General features: G+C 39.6%; 1 protein-coding gene across 2 annotated transcripts in view; it reads left to right on the top strand.

Moving 5' to 3' along the window:
• Window positions 1–25,982, top strand: part of LOC143856917 (acyl-CoA hydrolase 2-like) — an 85,484-nt gene that overhangs the window by 21,206 nt on the left and 38,296 nt on the right. For both annotated transcript variants that reach the window (XM_077367167.1, XM_077367168.1), the window contains 3 exons: window positions 2,763–2,809; window positions 2,942–3,067; window positions 17,004–17,082. In XM_077367167.1, the coding sequence (XP_077223282.1) occupies window positions 2,763–2,809; window positions 2,942–3,067; window positions 17,004–17,082 (252 nt within the window). The remainder of the gene's footprint in view (window positions 1–2,762; window positions 2,810–2,941; window positions 3,068–17,003; window positions 17,083–25,982) is intronic.

Genomic DNA, 25,982 nt, shown 5'->3' with positions numbered 1-25,982 from the left:
TCCAACTTAGCACAATTCAACCACTAGACATTGTTTGAGCCTTTAAGGATCAACGTGCATAAATGAACCAAGAGAGCTTGCACACATTGGAGGGCATCATCCTTGGAAGATGTCTAAGTCAAGAGCTCAAGTTGAGGATCCCACAAGCATGCCTTGTACAATGCCAAAGTGAAGCTTGGAGTTGAACAAGTGATGATGATCTACTCATGCATTCAAAACGAAGAATCCATTCAAGAGAGTCACATGGACCAAGCATTCTTAAGTGTTTACTTACAAGCCAAGAGCCCAAGGATGACCTTTGAAGCCAAGGCAATCAAGGGAGTTCAAGTATTTTACAATTTAGATTGTATTGGAGATCTCATTCAGATGGTTTTGCATTTCAAAGTGTTTTCCAAACCTTTTTCGAAACCACCCTTGAGACCTATTTGTATTTCATGGAAAGTCATTTTCAAAGGTCCTAAACATTGTTAAAACAAAAGGCCATAGCCCAAGAACCAAAGCCCAAGTGCCAAGTTGAGGCAAATAGTGAATTGACCTCAAATCGACACTTGCATAGTGGACCACAGACCTTAATTCCACTTTAATTGGTCTAAATGATTTTCAAATATTTTTGAAAATATTTTTTTCAGATTCCTTTGATTCTTCTCATGTCCTTAGAGTATAAGAACATCAAAATCCAATGGAAATGAGATATGAATTTTACAAACCGGCCTAAAAAGGCTATTTTTTTGCAGCCGTGGGCGACCGCCCACTCGATCGCCGTGTGCAGAGACACAAAAGTAAAATATTCCAACGTGTTAGGCGAGGGCGACCGCCCCCTGCCGTCGACCGAGTCTGCGCGAGGAACTAGCCATTGGGGCATAACGTCTACTTGATTTTTTTACTGTTTTTTGAACTTTTCTAGCCCAAATTATCCCAAACGATCATGAATCATTGTGTGCTATAAATATGATATTTTCTCGTAGATTTAAGGATTTTTGGAACTATTGAATATCATCCTTGAGCTTAAACTTTCAAGTTTTCTAGATTTCTTCAAAGAGTTTTGATTTTGCATATCCTTTCGAAGATCTCCATAGGCTTTACTTGTATCATTCCTTGGATAGTATTTGTGATCTTTATCATTGTTGGATCAAACCTACATAGAGGCTAAGAGAGATTTTCCTTTGTTCTTCATTTGATTTGGTGAGAAGGGCGGTGTCCCTAAACTTGTAGTGAGAAGGGTTTGTTCTATTGAAGAGTTGTGGTGGGGATTGTACCAGCTTGGGATCCGGCTTTAGTGGGGATCCAATTCACCCCCCTCTCGGTTGCTACACCGGTATTTAAGTTAGGGTTTTCTTTACTTGTTTTTAGGTTGTTAATTTGGGCGAGGGGTTCATATTCGATTTATTTCTAATCGTAAAGGCTCCATCACCAAAAAAAAATTGAATAAAAAAGAATTGTAAAAAATCATAAAAATTGCACGATTCAAAGCCAAATCTTACGTACGAGTTTTAGGAGAAACGATTCTTCCTTCCGATTTGGATCGTTCTACCCTCGATTCGATTTGAATCCTAGATTCAAATCATGAATCGTATGATTTTAACAACATGGGCTGCGCATGTTGAGGTAACTCTAGGTTTGGGTTCATATCGATCCCAACTTTCGAAGATCTGAAAAGAAAAGGAAGGGAAGAAGGGGAATGAAAAAAGAAAGGAGATACATAAGCCGTAAATTAAAGAGAATAAAGAGAACAATAAGAATGGGAGAAAAAGAAGTTCTGTGGGTTGAAGTGAAATGCCACAATGTCTGACTCTGTATTATATATAATACGAAACTTCAAGAACTTACCAGTATGTCACACATAAGTGACATAATGATGGGGCATAACCTGATAATGTATTATACAAAATAATACTAGGTTTTCAACAAATATCATCCATTCTGAGGTTGGAATACATACCACCAAACTGACTTCCAAGTTCGTCTATAAGTATGTCAACTAATTGATCTTGTTACCCAGCACATAGTGTAGACATTAGATTTGTGTGACCTTTTCACCAACATAGTAAGAATCAATTTGCTTGCAAACAGTAAAACACATTGGTTCCATATGAATCTTGAACCACACCAACTCACGCATAATATGAATTAATTAATGGTTTATTAACCTTTTGATTACTGTATGTTTATAAGTTACGTACTCTCTCTAGCACCCTTCAGGCATTGCTCCCTCTCCTTAGGATTTCTTCTCTATATTCATATTAGTATTTGGTTAAAGTTTCTGTTTTACTTTTTTTTTTTTTCCTTTCGGAGGAGAGGGGGGGGGGGGGGGGGATATGGAATAAAAACAAGGTTACAATTTGTTAAGGTTTAATATAAAAGAAGAAAGAGAATAGGACAGGGGACAAATCAGGGTTACAATTTGTTAAGGTTTGATAAAAGAAGAAAGAGAATAGGACGGGACTATGCTAAATTAATTTTGTCAAATAGGGACTAATCAACATTATTGATCTCAACCCATGTTCTTGGTCAGAAATAAGTAATACTGATTCTGAAATGCATTTCCATCTCTTTTTACTCATTAATTACATTATTGCTAGCTAATGATTGTGTGATTAGGAAATGACAACATATAGTTCCTGCAAAATTGAAGTTCATTTTTATAAATGCATTACTGTGATACCTGTTGGTATAATTTGACAAGTACCTATGTTATTCTCTGCATACTTTAATACTTGTTTTTCCTTTTCTAATGATTTTAATCGATTCTTGTCTTTTTCTAGGTACTATTACTTCTGTTCATCAAGTCAATGTAATTTCATCGTCTAAGGTGGCTGCAGTTATCATTTTTGTAGTGCTAGTTTATATTAATGATGTACAATTTTCAATTATCACTCCATAGATATGTATCATAGGTTATCGTGCAAGCACTTCCAGTTTCTAATTGTTTTTAGTGTGGCAGCTGACCTGCTTGGTACTGCCTCATCAGCATGGTACTTTGTTGCAACCAAAGTCAATCTGGAATGCAGATGAAACTCTTCAGACATGCTCAATGGTGGAGAATATATTACATTTAGAACCGATAGAAGTATGTTCCTCAGTTTTGTCAATGTAGTCATTCTTTTTCTAGAGGAAGTTCACACTCATGTTTGTTTGATGTAATCATTAAAAAACGGTAGTGCCAATATCATTATTCTATTTACAACTGAGCCCAAAATTGGCTCCCTTCTTTTGTAGATCTAGGGACATATCTGAATGTATTTGATCCAAGTTATGAAAAAGGAAAAATTCAGAAAAAAATAGAGAATATATAATCTAGATTTAAAAGTGTTTCCAAACTAAAGTAGAACCTGCACCTAGAATGGAGATGGAGGGACCGGTTCCTCTTCAGAATTGTTGAAAAACTTCTCATAACATAGTTTCCCTCTCCTATTCTTTTGCTTGTTATCTCAGGCCACAAATAAAATGTAATCATATTTTTATTCCACTCCACAATTTCTACACCCATATTCAATCTCTTAAAACACAATGTAAAAGACCAAAATTACCCTACTTAAGTAGTTAATTGACTAATTGGAATCACTAAAATATATCTAATATCAGATAAGAAACTAAAATCAATTCTAATAAAGACGTCTTGAGAGGGTATTAGCACCTCCCTCATTTTCTCCTATCTTTTGGGTCCCTTATGACTTTGTGGCCCATGTGTTGGCCAACCTTGCATGGAACTGTTGCCCATTTGATATCCTCAAGTAGTGTGCCCCGATCTCCCAATGGGTATTTGGTGTATTTCCCTTTGCCACGGTATTTGTACAAGTCCTTCAATTGCTCAACTTGTTGTATGTACCCATTGGAAATCATTATTTTTGCAAAACAGACCATGAATCCTCCTTGAAATTCTTGATGCCTTCTATGTTTTTGACTTGAACCTTGTACCCGGAATTTCGAGCCTCCATCTAACCTGCTAATGATAATGTTGTTCATCGTATCTTTTGTGTCCCAATTCACGATCCCACATATTGGGAGTGGTACGAAATCCAGGAGATGATCAGGATTCCACTGATAAACAGTCTAAAGATTCATTTCCTTTTATCAGCTCTAACTATTGTAAGCAAAGTATGGTTGTGGTAATGCTAAGTCCAACTGTCGCTTCCTACTGTTTGCGATACTTCCCAATAAGTTGCGAAAACAGTTGTCAATGTCAGTTTGTGCTCTGTCCATTTGTTCATGGATGGTACACACTATTGTACTGGATTTTTTTAGCCAGTATTTGCCAAAAGCTTCTCCAGAAGCGGATAAGAAAGGGAAGAAAATGAAAAGAAGAAAGAGAAGGGAAGAAGGGGAAGAGGGAAAGAAGGAAGATAGAAAAGGGAAGAAGAGAAAGACATGTAATATCATTATTAAACTAAAAATGTTTAATACATCATCCCCATATATATGAGAAAAGTGTAGCTACACATACGTGTAGCTAGCTTAGCTACACCGACGGCTTAAAATACAGTGGGCCCCACATTGTTTCGGTGATGCAAACCATTCATATGATGGGCCCTCACATAGATGGCGTGTGCCCAAAAAATCAGCTCCATAGGATCATCCCAACCCTACGATTTGTGGAGGCAAAAATGGACGTGTAAAAACCTTCACAAATCTGTCCATTTTTGCCTCCACAGTTTGAAGGGTTGGGATGATCCAATGGAGCTGATTTTTTGGGTACACCCTATCAATGTGAGGGCCTATCAAATGAATGGTTTGGATCACCCAAACAATGTGGGCCACTGTATTTTAAGCCGTCGGTGTAGCTAAGTTAGCTGCACGTATGTGTAGCTACACCTCTCTCTCTCTCTCTCTCTCTATATATATATATATATATTTATATATATATATATATATATATATATATATATATATATAAAAATGAAAATCTAAAATAAAAATAAAATAAAATAAAATAAAAATGAAAATCTAAAAGGGTAAATATGCCACTTATTTGGCTCCCATGGGTTTGCGATTGCGGCTAGAGTAAGTTTGAAACGGGTGCCTACAATTCCCATCATTCTCCCCTTCTTGAAAGTACTCGTCCTCAAGTTCCCCCACGAGCCTTGTCATTGTGGTACTCCGCCCCAATCAAATATGTAAATGACCCACTCTAGCAGTAGTAGTAACTCGTCGAAGTCAGTCACGCTGTATAATGCTCACAACACTCGTGAAAGTCGTATGAAACGCGGGCGGAGTGATAGGGAAGAAATCACCCATGTAGAATCGTAAGAACGCAAGCCCCTTCTGCAAAGTAAAGTGGCTGGGAAGATAGCAATGTACTCCTGGACCTGCGTGAATCCCGTGATAGCTGTGGGTGACACCAATCCATGTATCTTATCTTGCTCATTGAAATCAGACCGACAATCCTCCTAATTGTCGTCTTGTGTACTGAAACCCTCTGTCTCAACCTCCTCAATCCTCTCAATCTGAACATGTATTGCAGAATCAACATTGGCACTATGCTCTTGTCATGATGTGGAATAAGCATCCTCAATGGAATGCTTCAACTCTCCATACTCTGGCAATGCCTCATCCGTCACTATATACTCTGGCTCTGTATCTGCTCTCTTTGGCTATGCTGGAGGATCTGACTGAGCATGTTTTGAAATAGGCTCGAGCTCAACATCAATATCGGCCTCACGTACAATAGCATCCGGTGTATCACGTGACTCCTCATTAGTTTTCACAACTTCCTCCTCCCCTTCTTGAGAACTAACCTCATCATCGGGTGGTAGAGGAGAAGAAATAGCTAAGCGACTCCTCTGCCAATCCAACTAACTCATGAGAAGCTCTAGCCTTTTTATCGCTTCCTCAGATTCGGCTTCTTGTTCATGACAAGTTGTTGCTTCACGTATCAACCTCTGTTGACACTGATGATAAGCCAATGCCTCACAAGCCCACATAAACTCATCATTGACCTCCTCTCATCGACGGAATAGAGGCCCGCCCATGTCATGACGCTTTGTTAACATGTATATCCACATCGACTTGACGTTTCTTCTCATGATGTCTCTGACTCGGTAAATGGTCGCTCGGTGATCATAACCGTAGTATTCATGGTGTGCCTCAATAGCATCAATCCACTGTAGACATGCAACCTCATAATCACCACAAGTATCATAGTTTGTAGCCATTAAAATATGGAGCAAATAGTAGAGTCATTTTGGGGCGGATTAACGTCGCATGAGCCAATGCTCAATTCTGAAATGGTGTCCACTGTCCGCCGATACTTGTTAACCTAATCCTTTTGGCAGAGTGTCAATCGGTATTGAAAAAAATGCCTCCAATAGCGCTTATTCACTACTCCACGATCTTTGAGCTAGAATTTCTACCATACCACTGCTTGATTTATTTCTGATGTCAAAAGAAACAGAAACCCTTTCGTGGATCTCGCATCGGACTCTCGGATGGCCTTGATCGTGTTCGAATCACAACCGACAGACGAGAATTATCCAAAATCAGCACTGATGCTTGTTGTTGGCTGAGACTAGATTGGATGCAATCTTCAGGTTGTCCCAGCCAATTCTCATGTTGATGGCAGCTTTGAAATCCGACTAGAAACGACCCGAATAAGAGTGTAGTCTTCAAATAGCATGGGGAGAGAGAGAGAGAGATGTTTCGTGAGAGAGAGAGAGATGTTTCGTGAGAGAGAGAAGAGTCGGATAGAAAAAGTATGAGAGAAAAGAGAAAGAAGACATACAGAGAAAAGGGAGAGCGAGACAAAAAAAGAGAAAGGGAGAGAGATAGAAAGAGAGTATGAAAGAGAAGACAGAGTGAAACGAGATGTATTTTTTCTTCTTTTTTCCCCTTTTCTATTTTTTTCCTTTTTTTGCTATTCCCCCCCTTTCGCTTTGTTTATTTTTTTGGCTTTTCCTTTTTAGTCAAACACGACAACACAAAACTCAAGCTTCCGTTTTCATTTTTGGTGGTACCACTGGCTACACGGGCTTTCCTTCCCCGTTGGAGCACGGCAACAGAAACTGAAAGAAAGGAAGCTCTTACATCGGATCTATTACGTGTTAATTCGAGTGCCAAAATCTATCCGCGATTTGTGGGTGAACGGGAAATCCACCTAAAGCAGCTATGCAAGACTTGCGACGACTTGTGGATGGTGTGAATTGGGTAGGCTTGGTGGCCACAATGGCAACCAAGCGGTTGTGTGTCGAAGAGACACGGACAACCTGATCCTTGCTATGAGTGGATGGGGGTTGCGATGATCTTGGTTGGACAAGGAAGTAACCAAGTGGCTGGACACGACTCGAGATTGTGTAGCGCTGGTTGTGAGCAACAAAACGGGTGGGCTTCATGGATGAGAAAGAAGGTAGTGTTTGCTCCTTGGCTTGCGGGAGAGGGGTGGCCAGGCGGCATGGCTGAATGTGAGTGGGTGTAACACAGTGGGCGTGACGATGTACTCATGAACTTTGAAGATTGCAGCCAATCACGGGCGGTGGTTTCATATTCCGGAATCTAGTTGCGTACTATAACCATGTCTCGAAAACAATTTGCTGTTCTTCACTGTGAATGTCAAACCAACATTGTTCGACTGGTTTTTCTAGAACTGAGTGAACTTGACAATAACTACTACTTCCGATTTAAAGATTGAACACCAAAAAATCGTGTCAGCTGTGATTAACAGTTTAGCACCAATCATATTAATCTTCAAAGCAAACTTCGACAATCCATAAAACTCCAAATCCAAAAATTATGCTCTGATCTGATACCACTGGACGTAGGATAGGGACGAGAAAAGGAAGAAGAAAGTGTAGGGGAAGAAGGGAAAGAGAGGAAGAAGGAAGAAAGAAAAGGGAAGACGAGAAGTAAGGGAGAAGAAAGTTGCACGCAATATTATTCCAAAACTGGAAATGTTCAATACATCATCCCCATATATATTGGCAATTGAAAATCAACAAATAAAATAAAATCAAAAGGGCAAATATGCCACTTATCGGCCCCCCATGGGTTTGCAACCGTGCCTAGAGTAAGTCTAAAACGGGTGCTTACCGTCCCCATCACTTTGTGTCTCAACTAGTGATCATTTGTGGAACACTGTGCAGCTTCACCATTTCTTTAAAACATAAGATGGAAATATTTTACGCATCCAACGTTTTCCTACAAGAAAAAGAGCATGCCATTTTCAAAATCTGCCTTCATCAGTGAAATTGGACTCCATACTTGGTTGAATCCTCGAAATACTCAACACAATCCATGCTAACATCCTTAATGTACTATGTTTTTGCCATCGTGGTATTAAATTTCCACTGATATTGATACGAAACGACCGGAATGTTCCGATTTCCATCTCCACTGAAATCAAAACTGGAACGATCGAAATGCATAAACAAAAATTGTAAGTGTAATACTAGTTTGCTATATCGTGTTCGTTGCATTATTATATTTATATGACTTACATGTGGAAAGTTGTGCGAGCCTTGGCGCAACGGTAAGATTACTCCATTGTGACATAGTGGTCACGGGTTCGAGTCACGGAAACAGCCTCTCTGCAAAGTAGGGGTAAGGCTGTGTAAATCTAGCCCTCCCAAGACCCCCTGCAATAGCGAGAGCCTCGTGCATTGGGCTCCCCTTTTTTTCCATGTGGAAAGTTGTGCATGTATTATGTATACATATTTATATGAATTACACATGAAATTTGGTTTGTAGCAAATTATTAGACATGAGCGACGGTGGATGTCACCATGTGTTCGATGTTTTTAAATCACTGTGGATGATTGTCTTGCTTATGTGATGGTTTCTTAGTCTCACACACATGTGATTGCTTTTAAGTGTGTATTTGTGCATATTCTAGCATTTCATGAAGTTTTATTGTTAAATTCTATCATTTGCATATGTTCCTTGTGTTTCTGTGATTTTACTGGATCTCCATCAAAACTTTCAAGCGAAACCGAAATGTTCCCATTTTTGTGATGATTAGAACTGAAACCTAAATCGAAATTTAAAAACTTTGCTAATCATCAAGGTTTTAAATTTTGGTTTGGGTTTGAAATTTTGTAGAAATCTTGTAAAATCACAGAAATGTATGGAAACATATTCAATTAATACAAATGTGGACTCTTTTCGTATTTCAAAATGTTTGCTTTACTTACGGTCTTACCACCTGTCATCCCGCTTCTCATAGGTTAAAAACATCGAACACGTAGTGTCATGCATTGTCTCGTTTGTCTGATAATTTACTACATACCAAAGTTCACGTGTAATTTATATACATTTGTATACACAATATATGTATACATAATACATATTTTTGTATTTCATATGTAATTCATCTATCATCTTTTTATATATATATAGAGGAAAAGGATTGTACGCTCGAGTGTACCTAACCTTAGGTACGCTCGAGTGCCAAATCACATGGGTCCCACAATTTTTTTGGTCATCTAAACCATTCATTTGCAAGGCCGCATCATAGATAGGGTGTGTACCAAAAATCAGCACCATTGAATCATCCTAACCCCTCCAAAACTGGAGTGCAAAATGGGCAGATTTGTGGACAAACAGTTTGTGTTCATTTTGACCTCCACAAATGGATGGGTTAGGATGATCCTATGGAGCTGATTTTTGGTATGCACCCTATCTATGATGGGGCCTTGCAAATGAATGGTTTAGATGACCAAAAAAAATGTGGGACCCATGTGATTTGGCACTCGAGCGTACCTAAGGTTAGGTACACTCGAGCGTACAATCCTTTTCCTCATATATATATATATAAAATGTATATATATATATATATTATGTGTGTATATATATATATATATACACACACACACACATAATATATATATATATATATATATATATTTATATATTATGTTTATTATGTTTATACATGTTTATATATATATTATGTTTATTATGTATTATTAATAATATATTATGTTTATACATATTTTTTTTTAATATATATATATATATATATATATATATGAGGAAACTGTTGGTGCGCTTGGGGGCCCACTTTGTTAGGATGATCCAAACCATTCATTTGCAAGGCCTTATGATAGATAGGGGGTGTACCAAAAATCAGCTCCATAGGATCATCCTAACCCCTCCATTTGTGAAGGACAAAAATGGACAGACACAAATCTGCCCATTTTTTGTCCTCCACAAATGGAGGGGTTAGGATGATCCTGTGGAGCTGATTTTTGGTACACCCCCTATCTATCATAAGGCCTTGCAAATGAATGGTTTGGATCAGCACAGAAAATTTGGGACCCATGTGATCGGGGAGCTTAAGCACACCATAAGTTTGGTGCGCTTAAGGTCACCAACAGTTTCCTCATATATATATATATATATATATATATATATGTATTATGTATATATAAAGGGGTTGATGTTTCTAGTCCGTCCGCCAAAAAATCAGTACGGGCCCACAGTTTTTTTGTGATCCGAAGCATTCATTTAATAGGCCCTGACATGGATAGGGTGTGCCCAATAAATCAGCTCCATAGGATCATTCCAACCCTACGATTTGTGGAGGTTAAAATGGATGGGTATAAAACTTCACTAATTTGTCCAATTTTTAGCTCCACAAATCGAAGGGTTAAGATGATCCTATGGAACTGATTTTTTGGGCACACCCTATCTATGTCAGGGCCTATCAAATGAATGCTTTGGATCATCCAAACATTGTGGGCCCACTGTGTTTTGGGTAGGCGGACTAGAGAAGGTTCTCTAGTCGGCCGACTAGAGACACTTTTCTCATATATATATACGGAAAAGTGTTGCTACTCGGTCTTGTAGCTAAGCTTATCTACTTGGTCGGGTTAAATACAGTGGGGGCCCACATTGTTTGGGTGATCCAAACCATTCATTTGAAAGCCCCTTACTTAGATAGGGTGTCCACAAAAAATCACACCCATAGGATAATCCTAACCCATCCAACAATGGAGGAGAAAATGGGATAAAATGGATAGACACAGTTTGTCTACAAATCTGCCCATTTTTCCCTCCACTGTTGGATGGGTTAGGATCATCCTATTGGTCTGATTTTTTGTAGACACCCTATCTAGGTAAGGGGCTTTCAAATGAATGGTTTGGATCACCCAAACAATGTGGGCCCCCACTGTATTTAACCCGACCGAGTAGATGACTTAGCTACAAGACCGAGTAGCTACACTTTTCTGATATATATATATATAGGATAGAGTAGCTACGCTAGAGCGCAGCTAAGCTTAGCTGCACTCGAGCACAGAAACAGGGGTGGGCCACATTTTGGGTGGGATCGAAAGCATTCATTTGATGGGCCCTTTCATGGGTAGGGTGTCCACCAAAAATCAGCTCCATTGGATCACCTTAGGGTGTCCATTTGTGGGGCCAAAAATGGACAGATTTGTGGACAAACAATATCTGTCCATTTTTGGCCCCACAAATGGACACCCATTGGTGATCCAATGGAGCTGATTTTTCGTAGGCCCCCCATCCATGATGGGGCCTTCCAACTGAATGGTTAGGATAAACCCCCCCCGTTTCTGTGCTCGAGCGCAACAACCCTTTTCTCATATATATATATATATATTTACTAACCATGTTTCTTTCCTCTATCATTTGTTTTCTTTGCATGGAAAATTTTTTCTATATAAAAAATTACTAGAACTTTTTCTATGGTGGAACTTTTTTACACCTCATGAATAGCATGAGTGGGGCCCACCCTATAAACACATGGTGTAAAATGGTGGGACACATCATTTTCCTTATATTTAGATGGTGTAGGTCCCACAATCTCCAACCAATCCCATGCATAGGTTGGGGACCACCATAATGTTTTGACGGGGTGGGGTGTATTATTTTACTCACGAGCTCATTATTTTACACCCATACATGAGAATGCTTGTATGAATGAAAATATGTAAAAATACTGATACGTATCAGTTCACCACTAATACACTTACAATTTTTGTTTCAGCATCGGTTTTGGTGGGGCGCAAAATAGAAACATTTCGGTCGTTTCGTGTCAGTTTCGGTGGAAATTTAATCGTCGATTATTTTTTTCTTTTTGGTTAAGCATACTTGATCAACATTAGTTGCTCTTTGAGTGAATATTAATGGATCTTCAATTCCTTGTTCTTCCTTTTTGCGGACAATCTATTAAATTCAGTTATATCATCTCCACCTTGAGCAGTGTTGCCCCAATTTTACTATATTTTCTTCATATGGATAATTTTTAATCACCTATGCCTTTGATTTAATCAATACTTACAGTTCTCTTTTTGATTTTCTACATTCTATTTTAGAAAACGATTAAAATAAAATAAAGCCATGAAATGTTATCTGTTTTACATTTTTGTCAGGAGGTGTATGATAACATGTTCTTCTTTCCTTCGTACCATGTCTTTTCTTGTAGGCGCCTTGGTGGCTTCCTATTTCCTCTCGCAATTTTGGGATTGTTCTTTGTTGATTGATGAGTCTTTACTCAAATATTCTAGATTTTGACTAATTGAAATACGTGAATTTTCTAATGAATATTAATGATATTCCATTCCTAATTCTCTTTTTTCCACAACAAGCTTTCAACTTTGGTTGCTTCTTTTGGGTTGATCAGTGTTGACTATTTTATTATTTAATGCTGTATGGCTAAGGTTTAACAGTTTAACCAGCTAGATGCTGTGATTTCAACAACACATTAGATATTGTGTTTAATATTCAGAATTGAATCTCTGATAACCATTGAAACAAAATAATCACCATTACTTCCATGCAGAGAGGTGCGTGAGAACATTTATATAGAAATGGGATATGAAGATTCTGTTTCATGATCCATTTGTTATGTTCGAGTGAGTGTCTTTTCTTTCATGATTTCTAAAATAATTATCTTTATATTCATTCTTGGTGAATTTCAATATGATAAATGAAAATTTTGACCTATCAACATTGTTCTAGGGTAATGAGGTCATTCCTTTCTAGAATGATTCTCATTATCCGGGATGGCTTGTCCAAGTAGTGTTGTATGGGTGCTTTTCTATTCTCCAAAGAGGTGGTGGGTTGAAATGGAGGCTAAGGTTAGAGAGAGGAAGAAGAAGATGAATGGAGGGATGGAGAGTGTCCACTAGGGAGCTCCTCATGTAAATGTTGTATATAGAGGCCCAAATAGGGCAACATGTGTACAATGACTACAATGCCCTCTAAACTACATATAATACTTAAAATATCCTTACATGTTATTCAACACTCCCTCCCTCAAGCTGGAGTGTATATACTATGGAACTCCAGCTTGCTACAAAGAAACTACAACAACCAACTAACATAACCATGCAGGGAAAAATATAATCATCTCATATATACAGTTTGGTACAACACTCTTCAAGCTGGTGTGGTAAAACATAATGAAAAGCATAATGAAAAGATAGCAACTGCCACAAGAATACAACAACGAGATTGGCGACTATAAAAAAGAGCAGCTCCCCTTGAATCAACATGATGGCGGGAGCGAACAATGACACCTCGACAGGGAAATAACAACGATCCATCACCCATAATAAGCACCAAAGGCGTGCACGAGCACCAACAAAGTAGCGCTGGTTAGCAGCGACATCAGCTGAGTAGCACAACGCCAAGAGAAGAACAACCACCGGAAAGGTGATCGGAACCAACCAACAACGGGGGACACCTTCGTCTCGAGATAACCAACCAATGATGGGGAAACCATCGTCTAAAGAGAAGGTCGATGGGGACATCGTCACCTGAAGATAACCAACCAACGATAGGGAAACCATCGTCCGGTCTCCGGAGACAAGGTCGACGGCAGTAGATAAGAAGATAACCAACCAATGATGGCGAAACCATCGTCTAGAGAGAAGGTCGAGAGGACACCGTCGCTTGAAGATAACCAACCAACGATGGCGAAACTATCGTCCGGAGACAAGGTCGACGACATGAACGATAGCATGAACATCGCCGCCTGATGATAACCAACCAACGATGGGGGAACTATCGTCTGGAGAGAAGGTCGACAGGGACACCCTCACCTGAAGATAACTAACCAACGATGGAAAAATCATCGTTTGGAGAGAAGGTCGACGGCATGAACATTGTCGCCTGAAGATAACTAACTAACATGTGGAAACCATCATCTGGAGACAAGGTCGACGGTAAATCGTCGCCTGAAGAGAACACAGACCAACGTTGGCGGAAAGCACATCGTCTGGAGCATATAAGGTCGAAACCAACACTAATAAACAGTCATATAGCTGGACAATAATATGTAAAACTACGCCAAGAACACGAAGAGGAAACAACGAACAATGCGAAGAACGACTGACAATGCGAAGAAGAAGAAACCAAACAATTCAAGAATGGTGAAATACATCAAAGAGAAGACAACATGAAGAAGGACGAAGAATAGAATCGCCAACAATACTCCCCCTCGGGCGAGACTACATGAGAGACAACAAGACAAGAAAGCAAGACAATACTCACTCAAGAAAAGACAACAAAGAGGACAACACCAAGAACTACATGACAACACTCCCCCTCAAGTTGAAATCCTAATACCTTCAACTTGAAAAGAAGACTTCCAAGGCATGGCACCAAAACCCTCTTAGACATTTCATCAAAGACTTGGGGTGAACCTTGGAGAACAAGAAGAAGGCTAAAAAATATAGAAAAGAGAAAATAAAGAGATTTTGAGTTGAGATTTGAGATTCAAAAGAGAAAGAAAGGGGGAATAGATGGTGGAGACACTCAAAATAGGTTCTCAACAGAAGATAAAGGAGTAGAGGGTTGCGGCAACTTGGGAGATCTGAGTTTTTGTTTTTGTTTTGGGAGTAATCGCAAGAACTTGGAGAGAAAAGGGCGATTAAGTGCGTACGATTAGGGGGAGTAATCGCATGTGATTAAGGGAGTAATCACTTGGAGTAATCGCATGAGGAGGTTAATTGCATGATGGGTAATCGCTGAACCTAGAGTGCGATTAATAATCACAAGGGGATGCAACACATATAGAAGAGGGATTTTCAAGAGATATTGTTCAGATATTTTAGGGTTGGTTTTCGGCAAACCCAAAAACACTTACACAACCCATAAAGAAAGAAAAGAAAACCAAGAGATGAGAGAAATCTTTTGCATGGGCCAAGTGAGAGAAAATAAGGTTGTGGAAGAGATATTTTAGGGATTTGGTAGATACTTTCCAGATTTTGGGGGAGTTGCGCACGAAAAAAAAGAACGGAGAGACGCACGGAATAGAGGAACGTTGGTGCATACCCGGAGGGTCGCGAATAACTACCAAGATTTTAGGAGCTTGATGGGACCAAACTGTCACATTCATATAGGCATATCCACATCCCAAATTAAATGAACAAGCACTAAAAGATGATTAATTGCAACTCAAAGAGTCAACAAATATCTTTAAAGAGGACTCATGATCCGGAAAACATTCTATACTAAGCATAAATGCATAAAATAACTTAATTAATGTAAGAAGAAGAGGATTTAAGGTTCAAATATCTAACTTTATTCCCTGATAAGTTGCTGTCCACAAACAAAAATAAAGATCTAGGGCCCAAATCTTGATGATAGAATGGCAAAGGCTCAAAATATCCTAGGGTAGTTAACTAGGGATGTTCCTAAGGATTCCTAAAGGCTAAAAGGGTCGTAACATGGCTGAAAATATAGAAAAATATTACCCTGAAAACGCAGCAGCCCTTCCACTTGTAGATCTTACTAGCAAAGGTCCAAGGTGATGATGGAGAAGACCGTTATCGCATTTCGAAATACCGGACAGCAAAAGGCCTCCATGAATGGAAGTGAAATGGCCATGAGAGAGTGGGTGAGGGTAGAAATAAGGGAAAGAAAGAAAGAGGAGATCAAACGAGTGAAGGAAGTGAGAGATCAAGAGAACTAGAGAGAGAAAGCGGGAAGGTGAGGGGGAGAGAGAGAACGAGAGGGAGAAAGAATGTCGTGGGAGAGGTAGAGAGAGAGAAAGATCGTGAGAGGGGAGAGAGAGAGAAAGAGAAAGCCGTGAGGGGGAGAAAGAGAAAACGTGGGAGAGGGAGAAGAGAAAGAGAGGACGTGGGAGAGGGAGAAGAGAGGAGACGGCTACCTTTTGGCCTCTTTTTGGTTTTCTCAAAACTTCTTTCAAAACTAGGGCTCTCTTTCATCCACCCTTTATTTATAATCTTTTGCTAGCAATTCTCCAAGTGAAAGGACCAACATACCCTTCCTGTAATAACATAAAACAAGGTGAGAAGTAGGGGCATAAATGGAAAAGTGGATAAATAAAATAAAACAAGGGTGAGTGGTGGGTGCAAAAATGGGCCCTAGATGATGTGGACAACCTCCACATCTAGGCATACTAAATAACCAATAGATAAATCCAACGACCAATAATAAAAGCAAAAATGACAATCCAAAAGCAAATAAAGATGATCCAACAGTCGAAAGCGCAATAATGATGATCCAACGGTTACTATTCAAAAAAAGAAAATGAGAGCCTTGCGAGAGAAGGAACACGAGAGAATGAGAGAGAGATAATGGTGTGGAGATGAAGGGATCGACTCTTCTTCTTTCACTTTCACTGAGGATCAGCCCTTTGGTGCTGATACCATGTTAGAAATGGAGGCTAGGGTTAGGGAGAGGAAGAAGAAGAGGAATGGAGAGATGGAGGGTCTCCACGAGGGAGCTCGTCATGTAAATGATGTATATAGGTCCAAATAGGGCAACATCTACACAATGACTACAATACCCTCTACACTACATATATTACCTAAACTACCTTTACATGTTATTCAACAAACATTATTACAATTCATTTTTATTTTCTGTGGAAATACGATTCTTAATGATCATAACTTGGGGAATCTAACTAGTTAAATTTAGATAATTGAAGTTTGAACCCCTTAATTTCTTTACCATAGAATTCCATGTTCACTTCTTATCTTCATGCCATGATAAAGCATATTTTATTCCTTGTCTGAGGTCATCATGAAAATCCTATGTTTCAGGTTATGCTCATGTACAATTTTCTTTTTCTTTTGAAGGTGGACATATTCCGTGGATTTACATTGCCAGATGCTCCAAAGTTTGCACAAGTTTTTGGAGGACAGTTCATTGGACAGGAAAGCTTTAGCTTGTTTCAATTTGATCTTTTGAAATGGCGTGTTTTATATAAGATTAATTCGCTTAGATATGCCTATTAATTATTGACATGCGTACGTACATATAAAAATGGTTTTAAATTTCAACCAAAATCTGAAATTTCAGGTTTCGGTTGAGACTGAAATCGAACCCGGTTACACCCGAAACGTTTTCGAACGAAAATTTGAAATTTCATTTTTTCCTAAAATTTCGTCCAAAATTTAAGGAATTTCACCCAAAAATCTCTATTTTATTTATTATTTAATATTTAGAAATTCCGGTAATTTCTCCTGAAAATTTGTTGGAGATAAAATATTATTTTATTTGTTTTCGTCGGATTTTGGCCGAAATTTCTATTTCGGTGAGGACCGAAACACATTTCTATACCGAAATCTGAAACCATGCATATAAACACACTTGTTGTAATATTTTGTTGCCCTTAGAACGTATCTTTGGGTGTTCCTCATTGAGTTGTGTGACTTTACCAAGTTGCATGTTTTTAGGACCTTGCAGATTTGCAGTTATTGAATACTGTCATCTTCATCGTATGGTGATATTGCATGAAAATTTGGTACTCAAGTTTTGTTGCAGTTTATGTTTTATTACATTTTTCATTTGTAAGTTGCATTTTTGTAATATTCATCATGCGATATACATTAAGGCTGAGTGATGTGGGTCTTTCCATCAAGGTTGAGTGACCTATTGGAGAGATGGTTCTTAGTGCGTTGGACGTCAAAAGGAAAGATCCTGTGGAATGTGGTCTTGCTGGCTACACATAGTTTTGTGGAAAGAAAGGAATGCTAGGGATTACTCCCATCTCTTGGATGGGAGCCACTAGATCCCGGAATTGAAATTTAATATTCATGGTTCCATCCTAGGAAATCCTGGGTCGGAAGGAGCAAGTGGGGTACTAAGAGATGAGGCAGGAGTTACGAGGTAGGGCCTTCTCAGGATCTACTGGAGTTGCGGATTCCAATGAGGTGGAGGTGAGAGCAGTCCTCCAGGGGATGGGGATAGTAGAGAGTAATGTCCTAGATAGGCTGATTGTAGAGGGAGACTCCCTTAACGTTATCTGGTGGCTGAAGAGGAGTCAACCCCGTTCATGGAGATTTGCACATTGGTTTGAGGAGATCATGCAGATAGGTTAGCTCGGGCTGGTGCTGCTAGGGAAGGCATAGAGATGTTCGATTTCCTTCTCGTTAAGGGTTTTTATGTATTCTCTCTCTCTCTCTCTCTGTACTGACCATCTTGGGTGGGTGAGGGGTGGGGTTCTTTACTTCTTCCATCTTATATTATTTCTCATCATTCAAACTATAAAAAGAAAAAAAAGAGAGGCATGCGATAAACATTAAAGGTCTGAAATTTTGTGAGGGTTGATTTACTGTCACTTTCAACCTCCCGACTTTTCTCCCATTCTCTTTATCATCCATGCTTACGTTTTATCTAATAAAACTATGTAGCGCATGCTTACGTTTTATCTAATCCCTTAAAGAAACGACATGCGTCCCAAGGATAACCCAAGGAAGCAAGATTCTTCCTTGGGAGTGGGGAACCTCGATTCCCTGGTTCTCGAATCCGAAACGGGAATCTTCTCGAATCCCCAAAAATTGGAATTCCCGGTTCGGATTCGCCAGAAACCTGATTCTCACTTTTGGGAATCGTGGTTTATGATTCCCCGGAAACTCGATTCCTACTTTTGGGAACCGCGGTTTAATATTATGTGAAATGCGATTTCCCGGCGATTCCTCCGAAATTCCCAGTGATACCTAACTCCCCAGCGAATCCCCGACAATTCCCAGGCGACTCCCCGGTGACTTTACGATTCCCGCTTCTGACCATCTCGCGGCGACTTCAGGATTCCCGCTTCCAACCAACCCGGAAGCCTTCGATTCTCGCTCTGGCAACCTTGGGATAACCCTGCACCACTGGGGACCATGCACTTGACCTCACACGTCTAGAGACTTTATTAGAATCACAACTCGAAAAGTGATACAACACTTATTCCTTATACTATGTTGCTAGAGAACATCAGAGGGCATGAAACACATCCCCAAATCTCCACACCACTTACCAGAACAAGAAATATTCAGCCCTTCATCATACTTCTCACGATAAGGTGATCATAAGTAGAGTTGATACTTGAAAAATTCAGTTAAATTGTGACAAAATCGAGTACTAGTAAGTGGTGGTGACGGTGTTCAAGTTACATAAGGATCAGGACATCCAAATTAAAAGTTTATCACCATACTTCAGTGACGATTGTCATGCTGAAAAAGTATTGGATTGGATGACCGAGATGGAGAGTCATATAACTTAAAATATCGGAGAAGGAGCAGGTTAATCTCATGGTGATTAAAATCCAGGGTTATGCTTTCGCATTTTAGAAGCAAAATTCCAGCCATGGTGAAGATGAACTAAGGGATAAGATGAAGAAAGAAATTAGGGTATATTTTTTCTTCTAAAATATATCCAACTATAGTATGAATGTTATCAAAACTTGAAGCAAGAAACCGAAGAGTTTGAGAGCAAACAATAAGCTTTATTGTTTGGAACTCGTTGCTGGATTTGTTAAAGGGATTCATTCGTCTAAATTTCACGCTACTCTTCAGGAAGGTACAATATTGTATAATTGTTTGAAGCACTCAGCTGAATGATAGTTGTTTCCATTGGAATATGAGTTGTTCTAAGGTAGCAGGACATAGTCCCCTTCTACTTTCCGATTAGGTCACCAGATTGGTGATTGGTAACTGTGTCCTCTAGTGTATTTTTATCAGTTCATTCTGAAGTTGTTTCTCAATTTCATGCTAACAGGTTTGCCCTACAAGTAAACATAACACATTGAAGAGTTAGTTAAGGTGTATCTTGTCAATGTGGATCTATCAACAGAAGGCAGGAGTGTAATTCTGCTCTTATGCACCATGGAAGTCGCTCTAAAAGCCCAAACACTTGATGGGTGATGCTACAACCACACATCTCACCGGAGAGAAAAATAAATAAAGATCTTTATTCTCTAAATTAACTGAACGGGGTTGAATTTTCTGACTTATTTTGAAGTAAAATAACTAAATTTCCGAAACCTATGCTTCTAGAAGGTTCATAATGCAAGCAAAGTTCATGAACAAGCCAATAATTCAGCAAAGATGACATGATAGAACAAGAGGGTTAACATAGATCCAGAAGTATGCTGAAGGCGACTAGAACATCATTCCAACATAAATAGTAGGACATACAATGTTCCATCCATCACAGTAGTGGAAAGCTATGTCATTATGATATCTAGGGATTTTCAGTGATTTGTATTTAATTTCTAGGTAAATTTTTACTATGTTTTGGTCGGCCCTAAGAAAACTAACATAGTTAGTTTTTTTGTCTAGTAGGGTGCTTAATTTTGGCTTTACAGCAACATGTAACACTTTCTAAACCTAGAAATTAGGCTTTACTTAGGTTGATCTAAGGGGTGAAACTGATCATATACTAATGTTCAAAATTGATCTACATCGTTTTTAAGACCTAACTCCCCAAAATTTAGTTTTTTTGCCCTTTTTTGTCTTTTTATACTCTAAACACCTACTAATGTTTAAGTTAGGTTACATGTGGTCTATTAAGTTCTTAGTCACAAATATTTATATAGGAAATTTCTCCCGACATTTTTGTGATATTTTCATGCTAAAAAATAAAGGTACTGATATTGGCACTACCATGTTATGATAATTGCACCAAGCCATTTTGTCTTGTTAGATAACTACATGGTGCAGAGAGAGAGAGAGAGAGAGAGAGAGAGAGAGAGAGAAAGAATGGCGTGAGAGTCCAGAATACGTTCAAAGCATTCTCTCCCCCCATTCGATATATTAATGATAATAATTAACATACTATGACCATAATACTCTTAGTACGTTCAACACTCCCCCTCAAGCTGGAAGGTATATATCATACATTCCAAGCTTGTTACAAGAATCTTTTAGTTTTGCACTACCCAATGGCTTGGTAAACATATTTGCAACTCGATCTGCAGATCGAGTAAACACTGTGCAGATCTCGCCACTCTGAATTCGATGATGAATGAAGTGACAATCAACTTCAATATGTTTGGTCCGTTCATGGAAGACTGGATTTGTTGCAATATGAATTGCAGCTCTATTGTCACAATACAACCGTGCTGGAGATGTAGATGAAAAACCAATCTCTGCTAAGAAGGATCGAAGCCATATTAGCTCCCCACTTGTATATGACATAGCTCTATACTCAGACTCTGCACTTGAGTTGGACACAACATCTTGCTTTTTACTTCTCCAAGACACCAAATTACCTCCTACAAACGTGCAATATCCCGTAGTTGATCTCCTGTCAGCAGGAGATCCTGCCCAATCTGCATCACTAAAACCTTCTACCTTTTCATGTCCATACTTTTTGAAGCATAGACCCTTACCTGGAGTACCCTTTAAATATTTGATAATCTGAATGACAACAGTCCAGTGGGAAGTACGTGGAGCACTCATAAAACGACTAACCATACCAACTGCAAATGATATGTCTAGACGGGTGATAGTCAAATAGATTCGTTTTCCAACCAGTCTTCTGTATCGACCTGGATCATTCAGCAACTCTCCTTGATCAGGAAGAAATTTAACATTTGGATCCATAGGGTTAGTCGCAGGTTTCACCCCCATTGAGCCTGTCTCCTCTAAGATATCCAGCACATACATTCTTTGTGACAAAACTAGTCCATGACGAGACCGTGCTACCTCAATACCAAGGAAATATCTGAGCTGGCCCAAATCTTTAGTGGAAAACTCTCCTTGAAGAAAGGACTTTAGATTTTGGATGCCAGACTTGTCATCTCCTGCAATTACAATGTCACCAACATACACTATCAAGAGAATATATCCAGAATCAGATTTGTGACTGAACACGGAATGATCGACAACACACTGTTTCAAGCCAAAGCGCAAAACGGCAGCACTAAATCGTCCAAACGAAGCCTTAGGCGATTGCTTCAGACCATAAATTGCCTTCTGAAGGTGGCATACAGAAGAGCACATCTCCCCTCTGAGCAACATACCCAGGAGGTTGCTCCATATAAACTTCCTCTGAAAGATCACCATGAAGGAAGGCATTCTTAACATCAAGCTGATACAGAGGCCAACCACGATTAACAGCTAAAGAAATCAGTACTTGTACGAACGGAATTTTGGCTACCGGTGAGAAAGTCTCCTGATAGTCAACGCCAAATGTCTGAGTGTACCCCTTAGCAACAAGGCGGGCTTAGAGACGTTCAATAGACCCATCTGGTAGGTACTTGATGGCAAAGACCCAACGACAGCCAACAGGTTGGGCACCAGAAGGAAGAGAAACCAACTGCCACGTTTTATTGGAGTGAAGTGCAGCCATCTCAGCATCCATAGCAGCCTTCCATCCAGGATGATTGAGAGCATCTGTAACTGACTTAGGCAAAGTAACTGAAGACATGCTAGAGACAAAGGACCGAAAAGATGGTAAGAGATGCTCATAAGTAACAAAATTAGAAATAGGATGAGCCACAGTACGTGATCTAGTCCGGGATGCAATAGGTGAATCATGAGTAGGAGAACAAATACCTGAAGGTTGACAATCCGACTGTGGAAGAGGATCAGTGGGCTGAGACGATGCTTCAGTCGTCGAAAGAACGACCTGGCGAGGTCCCGAGTAAAAGTTTTCAGTTCAGAATCCACAGGACCTGGAAGAGAATCCACAGAATCCTTAGGGTCAACAGGAGAACTTGTGGCAATGTCTGGAGCACCCACAGGACCTGGAAGAGAATGACCCATCACTAAAGGAACGGGAAGGCTAGGGATGTCAACATGTAAATGAGGACCTGAGCCAGACAAATAAGGCTGGTCCTCAAAGAATGCGACATCCGCAGAAACATGTCTTTCGAAGGCGAGGGGTATAACATTTATATCCTTTTTGGGTTCGAGAAAAACCCAAGAAAATACACTTCTCTGCGCAAGGGTCTAACTTGTCAATACCTGGAGACAAATTATGAACAAAACAAGTACATCCAAAGACACGTGCCACTAAAGGAAACAGATCTCCAAGAGGATACAAGACAGAAAATGACGTTTGACCAGATAAAACTGAAGAAGGTAGACGATTACTTAGGAAGCATGCCGTGAGAGCTGCATCTCCCCAGTGAATCTTAGGAACCTTCATCTGAAACATAATCGTACGAATCATATCCAGCAAATAACGAATTTTCTTTTCAGCAATACCATTCTGTTGTGATGTGTGTGCACATGACGACTGATGAATAATACCACGAGAGGAAAGAAAATCATGAAAGCCGTTATCCACAGAAAAATATTCCTTAGCATTGTCAGTACGCAAACAATTAATCGTACATTTAAATTGATTTTCCACCTCAAAATAAAAAGTACGAAATGCATGAAACACTTGAGATCTATCTTTAAGTAAAAACAACCATGTGGTCCTCGAATAATCATCAACAAATATGATAAAATATTTATGTCCATTTAACGAAGTAGTTCTAGCTGGACCCCAAACATCAGAATGTATAAGTTCAAATGGACGAGACACTCGACTACTAACTCGAGAAGGGAAGGACACACGATGGTGTTTTCCCAACTGACAGGACTCGCAATGAAAAGATGGAATTGGAGTTGAAACAAACGAAGACTTTCTAAGCATATCCACTGGTGGATGGCCCAAACGACAATGCCACTGATAGGCATCCACCGAAGTACGAAGAGCAACACCAGCACTATCCTGATCAAGGTAGTAAAGGCCATCAATCTCACGGCCCAAGCCAATCCTCGTCCCAGTCTTCATGTCCTGAAAAACACAATGAGAATAAAAGAAGGAAACAGAACAGTTAAGAAACTGCGTTAATTGACGAACAGATAATAAATTAACAGGAAAAGACGGAACATATAAAACAGAAGACAAGTGAAGACCCGTCGAGATGGAGACTACACCCATGCCTGAAATAGGGGATGTAGTTCCATCAGCCAAGGTAACAGTACGAGGACCCATAGACGGAATAGAGTGGAAAGAAGAGAGAATGTTAGGGTTACCAGTCATATGGTGTGAAGCACCTGAATCAATGAGCCATGGACCAGAAGAACTACCAGAGAGAAAACATGAGGGGCTACCTTGATGCGCAAACGTGGCAGTGGGCTGCTTTCCTTTGTCCCGGGTACAGAGAACTTCCTCATATTCAACACGAGGGACAACCAGAGTATCAGGAGTCACAGATGGAGCATCAGAAGAAATACCATCAGAAGCAGCAGAAGCATTCGCAGTTCTGTAGGGACGAAGTTCAGGGTGTAAATCATAGCAATTATCAGTGGTATGTCCAGCCATACGACAATGAGTGCAAAAACGGGGCCCACGTCCACGGCCATGTCCAACACCACCATCACGGCCACGACTACGACCACAACTATCACGGCCATGGCCAAATCGACCAAAAGCACTAGATGAATGGAACGAAGAGGGAAGAGTGGCTTCAAAAACCTTAGGCTGTGATGAGGAATCTTTCGAAGCCATAATAACTACCAATTACGACAATCCAAATAACCAATAATTAACGAGGACCAAGTAAACAACCACCAACAATTCGTCCACAGATAACAATAGGAACACAAGAGTCAATAATCCAACAAACACCAATAATCATCCACACTCAGCAGCCAACAACCAACCAACACCACCAACAATCTACAATAAATCCACAATCATCAGCAATCACGAACGATAATCATAACAACCCAACATTCACAAGGAACCAACACGACTATCAACAATCGTCAACCAATCCACCAACGACAACAACCACCGAGCATCACTAACAACCAAGCGATGAGGCACAACCGATCACTCTAACCAGCAACCAACAAGCACCAATAAATCTACCACAGGGAATCACCAATAAAGTCGCCAACAGTAAACATCCACACCAACACCACAATCACCAACACCAACATACAACTAAATCTGTTAACAAATCACGGTCGCAGGCACAAAGACAATGTTCCGGGACAAATAAAGAGACAAAAAAAAAAATACCCCAACACATAGAAGAAAGAGAGTAGAATCACCAACAAACTTCCCAGAACCAACAAGAGAATAAAATATGGAGAAGAAACAAGTTTAAACTATGAAGAGAGTAGGATTTATGGACTGATTTGAGAAGAACGAAGAATTAGGGACTGATTTGAAAAGATAGGGTTAGGTTTGAAGGATGTGAAGGGAAGAAACAAGGAGAGTTAGAGTTTAGGGTGGAGGGAAGGGGACGTGAGTGGATTAGGGTTAGGTTTTGGGTGTGAATAGGGGGTGCAAGTGGGTTAGGAATAGGTTTTAGGGTTGTGTTTACGATTAGAGTTGAAAGAGAAGGGATTGTGTTCGTCTCGTCTCGTCGCGTCTTCAGGGTTAGTTTTAGAAGTTCTAGGTTTTAGGTTTCTTCAAGGATGGGTGGTCCGATCTTCAACCTTGAAGCTTTGATACCATGTTAGATAACTACATGGTGCAAAAGAGAGAGAGAGAGAGAGAGAGAGAGAGAGAGAGAGAGAGAGAGAGAGAGAGAGAGAGAGAGAGATTGGCGTGAGAGTCTAGAATACGTTCAAAGCATTCTCTCCCCCCATTCGATATATTAATAATAATAATTAACATACTATGACCATAATACCCTTAGTACGTTCAACATGTCTTATTATCTAAAAAGCTGTCTATGGTTATTATGGTTCCCAAGAAGCTCTCAGAAGCAAATTAAAAAAGGAAGGAGACGCTGAGTTTGTGCATTTATTAAAACATTGTATTGCCAATGTCATTATCGAAAATAAAATATGAAGAATCTGAATGAATTTTCAAAATCTCAGGTAAATTTT

The sequence above is a fragment of the Tasmannia lanceolata genome, unplaced genomic scaffold (assembly GCF_043159265.1).
Source record: "Tasmannia lanceolata isolate RefF3 unplaced genomic scaffold, GAP_Taslan_0.1 ptg000024l, whole genome shotgun sequence".
NCBI lineage: Eukaryota > Viridiplantae > Streptophyta > Magnoliopsida > Canellales > Winteraceae > Tasmannia > Tasmannia lanceolata.
Note: the sequence above shows the minus strand (reverse complement) of the source record. Positions and strands in the feature narration are given on the sequence as shown.